General features: G+C 38.4%; 1 protein-coding gene across 2 annotated transcripts in view; it reads right to left on the reverse strand.

Annotated features, from left to right (window-relative positions):
- Nucleotides 1–1,222: 1,222 nt before the first annotated feature.
- Nucleotides 1,223–19,025, reverse strand: part of TRRAP (transformation/transcription domain associated protein) — a 76,625-nt gene continuing 58,822 nt past the window's right edge. For both annotated transcript variants that reach the window (XM_083872754.1, XM_083872753.1), the window contains exons 62-71: nucleotides 18,250–18,414; nucleotides 16,366–16,456; nucleotides 14,708–14,907; nucleotides 13,701–13,962; nucleotides 6,942–7,167; nucleotides 6,358–6,575; nucleotides 5,493–5,677; nucleotides 4,437–4,640; nucleotides 3,324–3,518; nucleotides 1,223–2,491 (exon numbers count right to left, since the gene is read on the reverse strand). In XM_083872754.1, coding sequence (XP_083728880.1) covers nucleotides 2,207–2,491; nucleotides 3,324–3,518; nucleotides 4,437–4,640; nucleotides 5,493–5,677; nucleotides 6,358–6,575; nucleotides 6,942–7,167; nucleotides 13,701–13,962; nucleotides 14,708–14,907; nucleotides 16,366–16,456; nucleotides 18,250–18,414 — 2,031 coding nt within the window. In that variant the 3' untranslated portion in view covers nucleotides 1,223–2,206. The remainder of the gene's footprint in view (nucleotides 2,492–3,323; nucleotides 3,519–4,436; nucleotides 4,641–5,492; nucleotides 5,678–6,357; nucleotides 6,576–6,941; nucleotides 7,168–13,700; nucleotides 13,963–14,707; nucleotides 14,908–16,365; nucleotides 16,457–18,249; nucleotides 18,415–19,025) is intronic.

A 19,025-nucleotide genomic window follows, 5' to 3' on the forward strand; every position in this document is an offset into this window, starting at 1 on the left:
ATTTCAGAGAGAATTTTAAATTTTACCTCTCTTAATCTCTCTGATTTTACAGAGTAATGACATGGGCTTTTTTTGTGTAGTTTCTAATCTGACGGAAGAGACCTTGAAAGGAATACTTAGAGTGAACTGACAATTAATGTAGTTCAAGTATCTACTCAGCAAGATGCTCTCTGAACATGGATCTCTAACAAGACAGAGGGAACCCTTATCTACAATCATAAAAAATTAAATGCAGCTAAGATAGATGTTACATGTTCATAAAGATAATCAGAACTTCATACCCTGCACTTTGTCAAACCACTTTCCTGCTAATGGACAGCTGCTGCTGATACAAGAGATGTCAGCTATCCCCCAGGCTCTGAAGAATACTCATGCATAACTAAAAGCTTTCAGATTTATCTCCTGAAGCTGGTGGTAAAACTCTGGGTAAGACCATGTAAGCCTTCTCACAAATTGAGGTACATCCATAGCATGTGCTCATGAAAGAAGAGACCCAGGTATTAACATTTGCACATTAACACCATCAGGGAGCTCATTAAAATAACTCTCTGCTCCCTCACACCCCTACTCTTTCAGGAGTATATCTGAGATGATGCCACAAGCAAAAGAGATGTCACAAATTTAAAGACAACAAAGTTTGTCTCTTAACTCACATTGGCATTTTCCCATTAAGATTTCTATCATGGACAGAGAAGCAGCTGAATTATCTGATGACTTCCTGTCAGGGAATGCTGTCATCCCTCCGACATATCCCAGACGTGCAAACGATTAAGAAATGATCCTGCAACTCCTCTGTGCAGTGTATGCTGTATTTCACAGCTGCAAACATTACAATCTTCAATAAAGAGAAGGCAACAATTGCCTCCAAGTCATGAAAGCACTGAGCTCAGTTGTGAATGACTGCAGACAGAGCGTGTGCTGACACATGCAGGAAGTGCGAGGTTTTATAAGATTATTCTTGCCAACATGATTTTGATAAGGAAGTCTTTGCCAAAAAAAAATTATATTTGTTTTCCAAATCCTTATATAGTCCTTAGCACTCATATATTTGAGCTTCCCCTTGTACACAGTGCCACAGAGCAAAACTCTTGATACAAAAGGAGCAGCACCAATTATGGGCATGAAGGGCCATGCTTGATTCATCCATCATAAAATGAAGCAAAATCAAACTCATTGGATATTAAAAGTATTACAAATAAAAAGAATACCACAGAGAGTTTTATAAAATATTTATTTTGAAAAAAATCACTCTGTACAAATTTAACATTCTCAACACCGAAGTTTTATAAAAATGCTAACACAACAGAAAGACGAGTGAAACTTTAAACTGCTCTTTCTCTTAAATTACAAAGGAACAGATCCATTCTAAAGAAGCTACTGTACTTCTAAACAGTAAAGAGAACTTGATAAGAATTCATTTTTTCTCTATTACAGACAAATACAGGTATCAAAGGATGACTTTTTCCATCCTTTTATAAACTTCCCCCAAACACTGTCCACAGCTAAACCAAATACTCTAAATGGTTTACACTTTTACTGTACATTGCTTGTGCTCCAGGAAAAGTCAGCACAATTTGATCATCATTTTCTCAGTGCCTAACAAAATCTCACCTCTATAACATTTGGTACAAAATTGTCTGTACAAAGCAACATTGCTCATGTAAATTTGAAGCAAACTTAAAAGTTAAGAGCATTTATCTCTGCCTTCAATTTGGCATTATGAAGAGAGAGTGATTAAGTAAAATTTCACAGAATAAAATTCATTACTGTATTTTTCTTTTTTTTTTTAGTAATTACTATTGTATAAAAAATTCATATACTGCAGGTTATTAAGAATGGCAGACCCTAAATCTATGCTAGTTCATAGTCTTCATCATAAAATTAATTTTTCTGTATATTATTTTTCTCTCTTCATTTTAATCTATTTGCGAAAGCTGCTTAAACGAGAGGAAATGTCTCCTCATGAAATTAAAACCAGGAAAAATGCCATACTACTGTAAACACAGCTAGAATGAAAACTGACAAAATGCAGTGGGACAGGTAAGCCATCGTCTGGAAAGCTTCTTTCACATTTTCTCAACACAAAATATGGCTCACACCACAAACAACAGGAGGAAATAAAAACAAGAAAAATAATAAGAAGAAAAAATAAAATAAAATTAAAAAAAAAAGAATTCTCTTCCCCCAAACTACTGAAAGTGTCAAGTCACAGCCAGGGGTGCCAGGCAGGGTCCATCCTGCAGAGGTTGTCCAAGCTGTTGGCAGCTGCTACCAGAGTGTTGACTTTGCTTTCCCCTCCCTCAAACTGAGCCAGGTTGTGCAGGCGAGTCATGATGGCAGTCACAGCTTTCTGAACCAGTGAAACCAGCTGCTGGCTGTCCATGTTCTCGGGCTGCCCAGCTGCTGACAGTGGAGAGGAGGTGTCCTCTTGGGTTTTTTTGTGCCACGCAATGATTTCATCCCTTAGCACAGTTTTCAGGATGCCATCAACCTAGATGAAGAAGAAAAATCAGATTATTGCACTTAATCCAAAGAACTATCAGGTTCTATCAGATTATAGAGTTGTAACCGGATTTTAGTCGAAAGCATTTTGGCACTTTTGGTGCCACAATGCAATTTCAGACTTGTCTGAAGTGAGGGTGAGGGTGGCTTCCAAACATCTTTATTATTTCCTCTTCAGGTGTTTCTTTTCATAAAAAGTTTCCATCACAAAAATACAAGACAATGACTCCTACAGAAATTAATACCATATATTAAGATATTGATACACAGAAACAGTTGCGTACGCCTCTTTTTAAATTATTCTGCTAAATGTGGCTTTTACCACATACACACACAAATCTTGGGCAAAGATTTGGAGTACTCTGAAAAGGTTTTTTTTGCAGTCATTGCTATCCCAGGGAATATTTTCTGCTACACAGGGAAAGAACACTGACTATAACATCCGTACATATGTATCTAATATATATACACATATATGTTGTATAGGCCAGTTCTATCTGTGGAAGAAAAAGAAATACCTGCAACAAACATTTTCCTATTTTTTCCCATCACTGAATTGAGTTTCTGGTATTAATCTGTCAACTTCAGGAGTCTCAAGTCTCTAAAGCAAACTTTTGTGTGTCCAGTCTGAGTCAAATTAAACATTTACATGTAACAAACAAAACATTTCCAAAAACTTCCAACACTTCAGCTGGCCTTTGTGATGACCTCAGGGTGAAATTTTAAAAGAAATACGCAGCATCATTCAGCTCCTACCTTCACCAAAAAAAAAGTGCTGTTTCCTTTATAAATACAAATAAGCTTGCAGAAGGTATACCAACCTTGAAGTTCGGCTGTGCAAAGCAGCGAGCCACTGCAATCATGGATGCAGTGAGGGGCCCCGAGACCCCGATGGTGGTGAGGAACTCGGAGATGTTCGGGGTGAGGCGGAACGGAACCGGACGATTGGCGTCCAAATCCCCGGTGGCGTCGTTGATGTCAAAGCGAAAGTAAGCCACGTTGAGCTTGCCAGTGTCCTGGGTTTGATAGAAAGATGCACAAAAGCAATTGAAGGAACTGAATTTCGTTAATGGAACCAAAAGCAGCTGGATTTTTGTTTCTGTTAATCCTGAGTTAGAACAGTACTTCACTTTTCACTCGTTTAGCCAAAGAACTTTTGAGCAATGAAGTTATAAATAATGGCATGTGCAAAGGTAAGTATTTCTCTCAAAATATTGTCTCCAAAATCCTTACTAAATACATGTAATGCCAAACTTAATGGATAGATTGCTCTGAATCCTGAGCTGTACAGAGCCACTGCCAACAGACCTCTGAGACAACATTCAGTGTCCAAGGTTCAATGTGGGTAAACAGCTGAACACTTAATAGAGGGATTAAAAAATCCTAATTGCTATACAAACTGTAGTTCTCCATGCATTAAAATGACATTGAGACTTCAATAAATACCACTTTTGCTCTTTTTTAAGGTGGTAAATCTCATTTTACATGTTGGGTTAAAACAGAAAAATCATGACTAATAAGAATTGTAGCTTGAAGGATATGCTCAAAATAGAATGGTATTTGAAAAGGGTATAGCCCTTTAAGAAAATGAAGCTCTAAATTTTATTTTTCTTACACTTAATTGATTTAATACAATGGTATTTTGAAAGCTATATATTTGAAAGAAGACTAAAGAGAGAGAGTTATCAGTCATTTTCATGAAGAGTTCTAATATCTAAGAACCATTTCACAAAGTTCTAAACTCTCATCGCAGAAGGCAGAGTTATGTCCATGGGGACTGCAGGTTGAAGTACTCCCTACAGATGTGGAATCACAGAGAAATAAAAAGCTTCCTGAAATGCACTGTTAATTATCTATGTTGAACTTTGATTTCCAAAGCACAGTGCAAATATCCACCTGATCCAAGACAAGAGAATGAACAAACTGCAGCATACCTGGGCAATCTGCAGCATCTCAGGGTTGAGCCTGTTCAAATGAAAGATGAACTCTGCAAAGCCAATGAGGGCCAACTGGATGGTGAACATCTTCCTGAAGGTCCAGTAATCCGTGGCGTTGGGGAAGGTGTGCAGAGCCCACTCTTTGAGCATGCTGCGAGGCACCATGTTACTCTGCACTTCCTTCAGGATGTCTCTGAGAACCTGCACAGCAAAGGGGTTAGTTGGAAAAAGGCATTTTTAATGCACTTCTTAGCAACAGACAAATTGAGCTAAAGCAAATACCAATCTGCTCAGGCACAGCAGGGTGCTGGGGAAAAGCCCTGGGTGAAATTGCCCAGAGCACAGCAGGGGGCTGGGGAAAAGCCCTGGGTGAAATTGCCTCGGGCACAAGAGGGTGTTGGGGAGAGCCCAGGGTGCAATTTCCCAGGAAAAGCCCCTGATGAAATTTCCCTGGGCACAGTTGGGTACTGGAGAAAGCCCTGGATGAAATTTCCTGGGAAAAGCCCTGGATGAATGGCCCCAGGCACAGCAGGGTGCTGGGGGAAGCCCTGGATGAATTACCCAAGAAAAGCCCTGGATGAACTGCCCTGGGCACAGCAGGGTGCTGGGGACAGCCCTGGGTGAATTACCCAGGAAAAGCCCTGGATGAATTGCCTTGGCACAGCACAGTGCTGGGGACAGCCCTGGGTGAATTACCCAGGAAAAGCCCTGGATGAACTGCCCCGGGCACAGCAGGGTCCTGGGCACAGCCCTGGATGAACTGCCCTGGGCACAGCAGGGTGCTGGGACAGCCCTGGATGAACTGCCCTGGGCACAGCAGGGTGCTGGGACAGCCCTGGATGAACTGCCCTGGGCACAGCAGGGTGCTGGGACAGCCCTGGATGAACTGCCCTGGGCACAGCAGGGTGCTGGGGACAGCCCTGGATGAAGTGCCCTGGGCATAGCAGGGTGCTGGGGAAAGCCCTGGCTGAATTACCCAGGAAAAGCCCTGGATGAAGTGCCCTGGGCACAGCAGGGTGCTGGGACACCCCAGGTGAAAGCCCCGTGCTGTACCTGGTGACTGGCCTGCGTGCCCCGGGCCTGCACGGTGGCCAGCCGGTCGTAGTAGCGGGAGATGGGGTTGTCGTGCTCGATGCCCTTCTTGGCGCAGCGCTGTTTGTAGATCTCCACCAGGGACAGCGAGGACGGGTTGTCCTCCACCAGCCGCATCTGCGGGGACACCGCCACCACCCGCGGCACTGCAAAGCAAAGCAAAGCTGAGCTCATCCAGATCCCAGATGCTGACACACCAGCCCTTAAAATACAACCCTAATGACCAACTAAACCCTATCAACACAAAATTTTAATGCTATGCTCATAACTAATTTACAAGCTATGGAGTTTTTTTTTTTCTATCTTAACAGAAGTATCAATTGTATCTTCAAAATAAAATTGAGCACTCATCATTCTTCCTGTTCTTCTTTAGCTTTAGGAAAGAGGGTAATACTTCGTTCAGATGAAATTCAGCAGGAGAAAAAAAAAGTATTTCTTCTGTGTTATGTGGATGATGTAAAAGAAATTAGTATTAGTATATCACAATAAGGCAGAAAAGGTTTTGTTCTGTCCCTCTTCAGTTATCTCTAAATGTTTATTCTGAAGTATGTGCACCCATTTCCACACCAACCGGCCCACTGGGCACCTCTGCCTTAAATATTCACAAGTGCACTCAATATCATAAGCAGTGCACATAAGCATTTCTGAAAACACCCCAAATCCCAGGCAATCAGCTTCTCCAGAGAGGTGCTACAGCTCCAGACAAGACTAATCACCCAGACAAATGTGAATTTACCTCCTGAATATTCAAAAAATCCTCCAGTGATCATAACCTCTGAGCGCAACACACATTTAAAAACAAGGCAGATCTCTGTCTTTTTGGTACCTGTGAAGAACAAATGCCTTTTGGTGGTCTCCTTCCTCTTCTCCAGGCAGGGGTTGAGGAGGCGGAGGAGCTGCAGGACACGCTCCTCGCGGCGCGACTCGGTCAGGCAGGCGTCGTTCATCACCAGGTAGGGGTAGATCTTCCCGTTGTGCCCGCGGATGTACAGCCTGCGAGCCGCCGTGTTGTGCTTCTGCACGATCTCCACCCTGGGCATAAACCTGGCAGCAGCATTTGGGGAGACCTTTGTCACTGGTTTGAACAACAGCATCTCCAGGGATTGCAGTCAAAGCGCGAATCTCAACTTACACCAACGTACAAGGAAACCAAACATACTCTGAACAGTGCAGGTGTTTAGTGATCAAATGTAAAATTATTGAAGGAGGATAAATTAAAAAGGTCTTACTTCTTAGTTTTATGTATGTAATACACATACATAAAATATATATCTACTATAAAATATCCATCTACTTTTGCAGAGTGGATGGATGGACAGATGGATGGAAGGATGGGGAGGGCTTTAATTATTTTTTAATTTTTTTCTCTGGTTTCAGAATTACATCTACCAAAGGGAACTTTTAGATTACCTTGCAATCTTGATGTAGTAATGTGTTGGCTTTGGCATAAGGAATTCTCCAGGAATCTCTACTTCTGCAGTTTGAGCTGAGAAGTTACTTAGAAAGCGGCACTTTTCCTCTATGAGGAAGAACTTTGGAAGCTGTTTGGTTTTGGCCTCCAGAATTTTGATCCATTTCTTTAGTTTGGAGATAAGGTTGTGGAGTTTCATTGATCCTGGCACACTGAAGTCAAAATCTAAAAAAAAAAGCCAAAAAACCACAAATCACCCAATTCAATAGTGCAAACCAAACACACACATGCCCACCACTAAGCTGAAAGAAGCCTTTAAAAGACAGACACTGTTGAATATTTCTATTTTCTCTAGAAAACCTTTTAGCCAACTCCTAGCATTATCTACAACAGTAACTTAAACCTGCCAGAATCTGCTACTTGTTTTCTGTACGCAACTCTAAAATATTCTAAAATATTGAGCTTCCTAAGATTTTCCTGTTTCACAGTCACACAAACATTGAAAAGCATATAATAAAAATTTAAATACTATTACTGTATTGAATTCTCAATATACTGTAACCAGACATACTGCACAGAAAGAAAGCAGTAAAACCCCAAATGATTAGATCAGACTACTTGGTGAAAGAGGAGAACTAGGCTTACTTTATAGCACTATAATTTTCTATCTGTTTCATTACAAGCCATTTATTTATTTATTTATTTATTTTAAATCAGTGGAGACTTTTTACTTCTAAAAGGAATGAAAGCCCCAGTTGAGGATACAACATAGAGTGTTGTATGTGAGAAACTGCAGGGCAAATAATAAAATTGTTATTATTACTATTCTCTTCAGAGCTGCTAGAAAATTCTTGTTTTTTCCTGTCTTAGCAATTGAAAGACACTACAGGAAGAACAGCCACAGTAGCCCATGAAAAATGACAATATTATGCAAACGGCCTGCTCTTGCCACTGCAATGTTAACAGTATTACACAGTGGGAATATCTCCTTTAATCCACATGCAGGTGAAGAAGAAACTTTCTCAAGGTCAATACATGAACTTCAGTACATTATGCAAGTAATTCTGTAACAGAAATCACTGCAATACTGAACCTTTTCTGGGCCACACCAACACCAGCTTCCCAACAGTGCTCTCACTACAGTTTCAGACAAAGCAAATAATAAATAAATAAATGTCTTTGAATTTCCCAAAAGAGGGAAAAATGAATAAACCACATACATGAAATGATGCCTCAGCACTTCAGTGCCCCAACAATGAAAGATTAAACACACTTGGATAAGAAGACAAACTACTCTCTGTAAACCTCATTAGTTATGGCATCCCAAGCTGTGCAAGTTAACCAACAGACTCGAATTTTTAAACTCATCTCCACCCCCTAGAAGATGCCTAGACATGTTTTAAGTTCAACATGTCTCAAATGAAAAACCTACTGGGAAAAAAAAAAACAACAGAGAATGACAATTCAGTATTACTTAGATTTACAGCTAGAGCAGAGCAGAATCTTCAGTATTATTCAATACAACAGAAAATTAAGTCTTGAATATGGGTTTAATTTTCTTGCAGAACCTGCATTTCAATAGGTTAGGTACACTCAATATTTTCCTAAGTTGACAAAAATACCAAAAACCAAACAAAAATGAGTATTGCTCAGAAAATTTGACCACATAAATATGCTACAAGCATCTTTATGCTTTTACAAGCCAAGAGTGAATTAAGTATGTACACAGAGCAATTACTGCATATGAAAATTTTTTTCCACCACAATTAAACCACTCAAAACTCTAACTGTCCAAAAGACTTACTCCTACAAACAACTTAAAACATTCATTCAGCCAGCAGAGCTCCTGTCATTCTATATATACACTCTTCTGAGTTCTTTTCTTTAATCCAGGATTCTAAAGCCAAAGAAAACAATGCACCGTAGGACTGCCTTTATTTTGCTGTTCTGTTATTTAAATAAATATCAGAGAACATATAACCCAACATATTTCACTGTGTATCCACAATAAACTGATATGCTAAAAGATTTCAGTGAAAGACCTAAGTTTATCAGCCTAAAACAGAGCAAAAAAACCCCCCAGCTATTACAAAATCCTTTCCACTTCTGTAAGAAAAAAGTCTATAATGAAAAATACAGTTTCATATTTATGGATGTAATATTCCCTTTTCTTTTTCTGCCTGCTGTGGGCAGTGCATCTATTGCAATATCACTGTAAAACACTCTTATTAAAATCCCAAGCCTACCCTCTAGTGAGCAATGGGAGTAAATAATTTCATCAAAGTGACAAAATTATTGCATCATTTATCTCCCGAATCTCTGAAGTGCAGGAAAGTACCCTCAAAGTGCAACTAGTTTTTGTGCTAATGTGAATCAGCCAAGAGGTAAAAACACGCATCAATATATTTTCCTTACAAAATAAAGTCAGTTCACCACAAGAGCAGCTCTAGTTTGTTGAATACTTATTTTAGGACTTTTGTTGTTCTTTTGTTTCCCAGTGGCAGATGGGAAAAACAGAGAGTTCAATTAGTCTTTCTGCTCATGTCTCAGAGAGCCCATCTAAGAAAAAAAAACCACTTCAGCTGGAAGAAAGGGAAATACCAGACTGAACATTATTTGTGTACAAAGTTTCTCTGGTTTGGAGATATCTTAATCTATATAAACAGTGATTTTGTTTCAAAAAAAATCCATTTTTTCAGTACTTAGTACTGGAAAACACCTTTCTCAAGCTACCACACACACTGGTCTGAGGCACCTCACTACTTGCACCACCTATTCCTAAAAAGGATGGGAAGTTTTTCCCCCCCATCCTTAATGGAAATTTCACTGAAGGCCATGACCCAGACTGCAGTGGAGGCAGTTTACTCTCTCTTCTCAATGCTGCTGAAGTTTCTTGCCACTCTCAATGGAAGAAGAAATGGGGCACAATCTTTTTCTCAGTGAGACAGACCTAAAAAAAAACCTGTTGGCTCTAACATACTTTGATTGAAGGCTGTACCACCATCACTCCTCAGGTAGAAACACCAAAAAACATACTCGAAGTAGCAAAATTAGAGTATCGAACCCTCTGTCCACCCCAGACCCCTTGACCTACACAACATTAATATGGCATTAAGAAAACAAAGAAGACCTCCAAACTAAGACTCCAGAACTAGATTTAAAAAAACCCTTCTGCTACACTGGAAGAAAACAGTTTTGATCAATCAAAGACAACAGGCTATTAAAGCTGTTAGAGTAAACAACAGCTCATCTGAAGATTTTTAAGATTATTCTGATCATAGGAAAAACCTGATTCCATATAAGGTTCACACCTTGAGGATCTCCAGCTTAAAAACCCAAGACATCCATCATGTAAGGTGTCCCTGAGGACTGAGTTGTAAGCTTAGCTGCACAGAGCAGGACATTTCTTTATGCCCAGGACATTGAAAAAGATCCAAGCATTCTCCAAATTTGAAGTGCTGTCTTGCTTTTGAAGTTGTTATGCAAACATTTATGTACACTACTTCCCAAACCTTCTTTCCAATCTCACAAGAACTTTTGGAAAAAAACAATAAAGATGAAAAATCTCAGTGAGAGGAAAGCAGAAACATGAACAGGACTTCTGGTTTATCACTCAGCTCCAGAAAACCAATACTGTGTAGACCAGACACCAAGGTCAAATATTATCAATCTCTTTATCTGCATTTCCTGGAAAACAACCTTTTTACCTAAAAATTACAAGGGAAGCGAAGAACTACCAAAGTATGCTATGTTCACTCTTGAGGAAAAAGGAAAAAAAAATCCTTAAAAAAGCTGAAAATGAACAGAGCTCTTTCCTTTGCCCTCTCCTAAGAGTTCAGAGCCACACTTGGGTTTCAAGAGCTTCCTCCTGACTACACTGAAGGATTCATTGTGCTGGGTGACAAAGTCTCAAGGAAATTACCATGCCCTTCAAGGGTGTATTTTGGAACTTTCCATTCATATTCAGCTTGAGTGGAGAGAGGGTCGCAGAAAGAAGCTGATCCAAACTCTAAACTATCATCTGCCCACAAAAGGACAATTGAGGCAGCTTTCCTTCTGCTTTCACTGCTGAGACAGCTCTCAAAGGGAGCATTTTTCAGCATTTTCTATTCTTTGATGTCTAAAGGTTTAGCAGGAAAGGAGAGAAAGAGAACAAAGAACAGATGGTCAAAGAACTATGCATTTGAAGTTCTAGAAAAAAATTCAGAGTAAAATTTGTTTTTATAATTTAACATTAGGATGGATAAAGATGACCTATCACAGCTCCAACAGTCCAGACTGCTGCAGACAAAGAATTTAGAATATAAGAAATGGTGTGAGAGTCTCCAGTGGCTCCAAACAGGAATCAAAATACAACTCTGATGTTGATGGAAATGATTATGCAACCAAACTCCTTTGAAAGTGTCTATAAACCATAGCTGTCAACATTAATCTGGGAATAATTGACAAAAAGTTTACTCCAAGACAGCTTTTTAGTTTGGATACTTTTGAAATGAATGGCAACCACTGTAATTATCTGTCCATCATCTAAATGCAATTGGTACTGAGAAGGGGAAAAACAAACATGAACACTGTGGTGTGACAGAAGGACACATCAGGCACATTCAAGAACTGATTTCTCATAATGTTACAACAGCCTTTGCAATCTTCAGTCCAGTAATTACAATCCCATTCAGTTATTTACATACATTTTACTGTTATTGCAAAATCAATAAAAAACTTACTTCATTTTCTGTATAACAAATTAGATTATAGAAATTATTAAGTATAATGATTGGTTTAATTTCTTCTGGTTTTCCACATTTGGTTTGTAAATTTAAACAACTGAATGTAATAGATTAAAATAAAATCTAATACAGCACTAAGCAAAATAATAACTTGTATCCTGCAGACATTCATATTTCATCATACTTGAAAAATAAAACATGAAATCTCTGCCAAAAAATTAATTACTGTTATTTAACTGAAGTTTACTAAGAAACATTTTGCATTTGATGACTTTACATGATTTTTATGACCAAGCCTATGTCATATTTTGGTTTATATGTTGTTCCACATAATTCTTTAGTTAAAAGAGAAAATCTGAAAAGCTTTATATATCACAAAGATATGCAAAAATAAAAATAGCATAAAAAAATAGAAATCCTCTCCATTTTTTGTTTTAGCTAAAAATTGTAACTGAATTATAATTAAACTTTTTTAAATGTTTCTCTGAATATTTATCTGAAATATTACTTCAGATATTGCAGACTTTAGTCTGGCGTTATATTTATTTTTCCTTTACACCTTGGAAACCCCAGAGCTCTCTGATGCTCACAGGAAAGGAAGTGTGACAGATCAAAAATAACTCAAATCTAACCATAACTGAGTGTATCAACAACACTTACAGCAATAAATAACTGGCTATACTACTGTTGCAATGTAAAGACTACAAACCATTATTAAAGATTAAAGTCAAGTCCAAATTTGTATTTAATGTAGAGTATTTCAGCTGGAAGGGATCTACAAGAACCATCCCCAGGGCTGCTCTCCAGCCTCTCCTCTCCCCATTTACACCAGTACCTGCCATTATTACTCTGTTCTAGGTACACAATCCAGCACCTGGACTGGTGAGATTTCATCCCATTGATCATTATCCAGTGATTCTTTTCCCCCCTGTACGCTCCCATTAAAGACACACAAAGTGTTTCTACTTCCATTTCCCTCCCTAGTACACTTCATCCAGTAAAAATCTAATCATATGGTTCAGGACTTTCATTATCTGCTGTCATGCAAGTGCTGTGCCTCAGAAAGGACATCGTGCAAAGCCTGGCATGCACAAGATATGTAGGTCACTCCTACAACTCAGTTACTTTCACAGGATTCCCAGCAGTTCCCTTATTTTCACAGTATTATCAGCAAAATGCTTGAAAAAACACCCCAAGTCTACTTGCCAAACACTCTCAGTTATGTTTAAAGAAAAGCCAAGGAATTTATGCAAAACTCAAAATTCCGGCAACCCAAAACACTGATGCCAATCAGTGTCACTTTCTGTCATGCATGAGCTGCGTGGCCTTAACACATTTCACCAATCAAATCAAGCTTGTAAACAAGCTTTTCTTAGAATTTTAAATCAAGATCAGATACTCAAATATGTAACCACTGGTTAAGAGAAAAATGAATGAAGCAAAAGCTACTTCCCTTAAGTATCTTTTTTATTAGATCTGATTAAAGTTATTGATTCAATTTGCCAGTGATGTAAATTTGGGTAATAGAATTTTTATAACCTAGTTATGCAAAACAATAAAGTAATCTTACTCATCAAAAGTAGGCTGTTTTGAAAGACTTCACATAAAATTATCAGTTTGGAGACCTGGGGTGAAAATTTCATTAAATTCTGCCATCATGGAGAGACAGAGATCATTATTGTCCCTCAGATACAGCCGGCAGTTCTGTGCAAATTGTAAAAATACTATACTGAAGTAATCTAATTTATCTTTAAACACATATGTGATCAAACCACAGTTTTCAATAATAAAAATATTATACATTTCCTCTCTGGGTTGATGTCTATTTTCCACTTGAATTACACTTATTACTGCACAAAAGACAGGAGCAAAACTATTTCAGGTTTGCCAAATGACAAAAAGATGCCGTTTTCTAAATTTCCTTTCAGGAAAGATATTGGAATAAAAAAGCAAAATGCCCTCACAGCTGAACATTGGGGAGAAATTTTCTTGAGATTAAAAGCAACATTTTAAAAAAATTTCAACATTTACCTGTTGTAAACTGGCCTTTCAACTTCTGGAACACGGGGTCTTGAGCTGTTGCCTGTGCTCTCCTCGCTAGTGACTCTGAGGCTGCACTAGAAAACATAGTGGACACATTGGAGACATTCTCAAGACCTACTCCAAAGGTGCTGACTAACTTCTTGACAAAATTCAGTGTATGAGGAGTGATTTTGGCATCTGAAACGGCTCCACTTTTCTCAAAGGCAACAGAGTAGCACTTTGCCAAGCCCTGCTGTAGTTGTCTGAGAACCTAAGAATGAAAAACAGAAAAAGCAAAATAGTCAGGAAGATAAGGGCTTCTGATTTGATACAAAATATTCATCCCCACACTGCATTTTATCTAGTAAAATTATGCTCTCAGAAATATCTGCTTAAAACTCTACTCTTAAATTGCATCAGACAGTGAATCAGAACAACAGCACTGAATTTCATCAACATTGCAAACAAACAAACTGAGCAGGGAAATGGTGCTTCACAAAGGACAACTTGCTCTTTCAACATGAGGTAACTTTTAGATTTCATATTTCGAGATATATGAAAAAAGGGTGATATGAAGAAACCTTCAAATAAACACTGTGCCAAGCAGACAGAACAGACTTTGAGAGGTAAATAACAGCAGAGTGGCAGGTCCATCTGCTCTCTGTTGCAATGCAAATTTCAGGTATCAATCACCACCTGTCACAGACCACCAGATCAAGAAGGAAATTGGTATCTCTGAAACTTAGTGTAAGAAAATACATTCTCAGTTCGTATGAGCAACAGCTTAAATCCTAGAGGCATTCATCACATTAACAGGTCTGCAAAACCCCTGAACTGCTTCCAGAAATAACCAGGATCCCTAAACTCCAATCAGAACAGTCAGTTCTACAAACATCAGTTTACTAATCAAAACAAACAGTTATGCTTTGATGTTTAAAATTAATTCTGGATAAATATTTTGCAGTGAACTTTCCCTTAGATGATCCATCCATTGAAGGTGTTTTCAAGCCAAATACCTCTTCATGCCAATTCTCCCTGAACCAGACCATCTGATCCACAATGCCTTCCAGAGAGGACAGAAGTGTGGGATGCAATTCCCGCTGCATGTGCATGATCCTGCTGCATCTCCACATTGGGGCAGTGGCTCTGATGGGCCCAGGGTCTGAGGCAGAGTGGGACTGATTTCCAACTGAACTTGGCTGCTGTTGCCCTGAATCTGGAAAGTGAACATTAAAAAGGAAATAAGAATTACCCTTCATGACCTTGATATGTGTCTGTTTGAAATACAATAAAATGTTCCAAGAATTGGCTTGAGATTTACATTAAGTATTAATTATGTATTCCTTACTGAGTTTTGGAAAGAATTTTTTTAGAAAGAAAACTGGGTTTTTTTAGAGAGAGAACTCAGCACCAAATACTATTTAGCGGTACAGACTTCCCAACATTAAAGCAAAATAAACACTCCTCAAAACCACAAAGGAGGTGCAGCTTTTACATTACCAAACTATATGCTCTTGAAGTAACAGACATTGTTTCATAAAGGATCAAATTATTTGAATTATGGGCAGTTTTTTCCCTTCCCTGTTGGGGAGACCTTTCACCCATAACTAAAGAATAAATATGTTGCTGCCAACAACAGACATCATATCTTTCAGCACAAAATATCTCTAGCATGACAACTCCATCAGAGAGTGATTAAGCAGAGTTTTGCTTTATCAGATGACTCCCACTAACTGACACAACCCACCCAGCAGTATTTTTTGGCAGAACCTACAGGAAAATATCCTACTGTTGCCGGAAAATAATAAATTATTAGGGTATGTGGGCATCTCCTTCTGCAAAAGACTACCCAAACAAAAATAAAACATTATTTAATTAGTGCCCTTTCAAATTTTACACAGAAATTTGGTGAACTAATTCCCAAATGGAAAGGGCAGTTAACTAAACAATGTACTTTGTAATAAAGAACACAGAATTGAAATGAGAGTTCTTCAAGTAGCTCTCCCAGGATTCCCACAAAATTATACGGGACAAAAGAACAACTAAATTCTGCAGAATCATTTGACATAACTATTCCAGATGTGATTTGTTCTTGGGAAAAGAGCTGTTGTGCAAGTTGCTGATGCTTTCCCCATCTCCCAAACACTTCTCAAAGCCAACATTGCTTTTATCTGGTGTAAACTGAAATGTTCATTTCACTTGAAAATTCACTGTAAGAAGTTACTATAGAGATATTTTTACAAGTGTGGCACCTTTGAAAACAAACTAAATGTTGTATGGTTCATGCTCCAAGGAAAATTAATCTAGAGAATCTTAGAAAATTGTGACACTCTCCTTTATTTATAAACCAAGAATTTTCTATTCTTTCAAATTTATCAAGATAAACATCCAGTAAAGAACATGTGATTCTCAATAATTAAGGTGACATGAGAATGAAAGAGATGCAACTCTTCTCGATGAGTATTTTTATACAAGAAAATTCAAGACAGCTCGAGCCATCTGCAGGTTTAACTTCACAGAAACAAAACAATGCAATGCATCAAGTTTTCTTCCTTAGCTTTGTTAAGTTGGTATGTTTTCTAGAGAATCTGTTTTCTTTGTAAAATCCAGTGAAAACTCAACATAACAATTAAGTAAGAAAGAGCTGAAGCGATTTTGTGAGGACCAAACTCACCGCTCTTGTAGCGCTCCCGCTGTTCTATCTTCAAGGTCAGATAGAGGGTCCTGATAGGGAAATAAACAGCCTGGGGATAGACTCTTCCCACCTATTAGGAGATACACATTTCTCAGTTAAGGAATACTGACTACAGATCAGATCAGCACGGACAGATTCTCTTGTAAATGAGACCAATTCAGGAATAATCAGCTCTTTGTGTTAAATAACAGCTTATGGAAATTAAAGATTCTTTCAGTAACAGAAACCCAAAGAGGATGAATTGGTAGCTCCCTGCACACACTGTCAAGATATTACCTAATTAGGGCTTCCAGATCATATTGCCTAATAAACCTGAAAGCAGCATAATGTCAGAGCCCCAGCTGGGCCAGCTCAAAGATCTTACTCATGTGCATAATGGAAAAAAAACAGACATAATGACAGCAGTTAGTCTTTAAATTAGGCCACAATTCCCAGCAAGCCCACGATACTTGATAAGAAAGCCCATTAGAGAGTAACTTTACTCCACCTAATTGTGGCACTTAATGTAAGGGGATACCAACTGCACCCAAAAATAAAAACAGGATTTTATGGCTTCCATTAAAAAAAAAACCAAAAAAAACACCAAACCCTAAAGAGATGTTAACATTCAGCATACATTTACATCTGTAAATCTCAGTATCTATTAAAGGAAAGAAACCATGTGTCTACTACCTGCAACTGAGCACATCTTAAGACATCATTTGAGGCTTCTCCAGCCACAATTTAACTAAATCATAGGTCCTTCCTCCATCCAAATGGATATGGTAAGTGGTAGAAATGTTGCAATGGGATGGAAGTATTCAGTAATTTGATATTTATGACAGATCACTAACCTCACACACACTGTAACACAAAAGTCTAAGCTCCAACTAAGTATGACTCCTGAGCAAACACTCACTTCTACAAATTTTATCGAGATCTCAACAAATAAAAAGAGGTCTACAATGTGTTGAAATGAGTTTTTTCTGTCAGAAGACAGTAGAGCACACCAGTGTTGCCAGACAATACCAAGCCATACCCATCAAAGTTTGCCTTACCCACTTCGGTAACCATGCCTGGAAGCATAGTCCCTTCAAATTTACATTTTAATTTTATGAAGAGAGAGGGAAGGGGAAACATGAGGACATCTGCACACACATACACATCTAAAGTTGTGTACACCCATGCCAACACAAATGGACATATTCTCTAGCTACAAAAACACACATTCTCAGAGGTCTGAAAGAGCAAAGACAGGGGATAGGATAAAAGGAGCTTGATCTCACAGGATCACAGAATACCCTGAACTGGAAGGGACCCACACTGTAAGCCTATATCTCGAAAAAATGAAGAGTAGAGGGAAAGAAAGGAGTTCTGTGAGGACAACAATTGTCCTGTGTCAGGCCTGGAACTCAGGTACTGTGAGAGCTTCCCATGGCCACCTGTGCATTAATGGGACTTCACATCTGTTTTACATCTACCTGAATGAACAAACACCAAAACACTTCCAAAAAGAGTTTGCTCTTTAGCTACTAAAGCTAACCATTCTTTACTCCTACATTACAAGCATTTTTAACTCTGTATTTTATGTGTTCTATATCATTCACAAAAATATATTAAATAGAATTCCAGAGGGAGAGCTATAATGCCTCATGCAAACAGGGATACAACTTCACTGGATTTAATCTCAGTAAGTAAAAGCCCCCTTGAAATTTAAAATATCCTGCTTAAAGGCAGAAATTACAATTTTTTAACACATCAGCAGTTGCAAACAATACCATTTTTTAAGCTTGGCATTTTTGTAATTTCCCTTAAAAAATATTCATGTGTCATCTTGCCAACAAAAGTGACAGACAAAAAAGAATTAGAGCTTATCTTCTGTACCTGACTGATGAGGTTGAGGAGGAGTTTGCCCTCTGAGCCAACCAGGCACGTCAGCAGCTGTGGGATCCAGGCCAGCCACTGGATGGGTGGGACACCAATGCAATACTTGTCCACTGCATCTGCCAAGGTGTTCTTGTCATCATCAAAACTCAGCAGCCAAAGAACCTGGAAGAGAATTTCAAGATGATCTCTCAGTGCTCAAATTTAGGACACATCATTCATTACGAAGCACAAAAGCAGAGATATTTTATTAATATGACTGTGGAGTCCTGGTAGGTGTTAAAGCTGTTTCAGAGACAAGAACTCACATTCATTATGCCTAACCAATGCTATTTTTCCCCTCATAAATAATATTTAAAGGATGTAAAAAATAAATGTAAGGGTACCCCTTGCTGTGAAATAAGACAGAAAAGAGCAAATGAACATGATTGCATTCCAGAAATTCTTTGGGTTTTTGGCTGGGGGTGTGGATATAAATCTAGGCAATTTTATAGAACCTAAGATATGCAACTCAGATAAATGAACCTTGATGCGAGAACTTGATTATTTCTTTGGATGCTCTTAATTATTTTAACTGTCCACCCTAGTTTAATTTAAATGTAAATATATTAAGCATAGACTAAAAATCATTAACTATTATGCAACTGGACAGGGAGAATAATAAACTTCAGAGTGCTACTGAGGCCATCTTCAATCTCAAACAACATTTCTGTGTTTGATTCATGGTCAGAACATTGTTTTCCCTGGTCTAGTATAATTTTTTAATTTTCTTCATT

The sequence above is a fragment of the Zosterops lateralis genome (genome assembly GCF_965231275.1).
Source record: "Zosterops lateralis genome assembly, chromosome: 15".
Lineage (NCBI taxonomy): Eukaryota > Metazoa > Chordata > Aves > Passeriformes > Zosteropidae > Zosterops > Zosterops lateralis.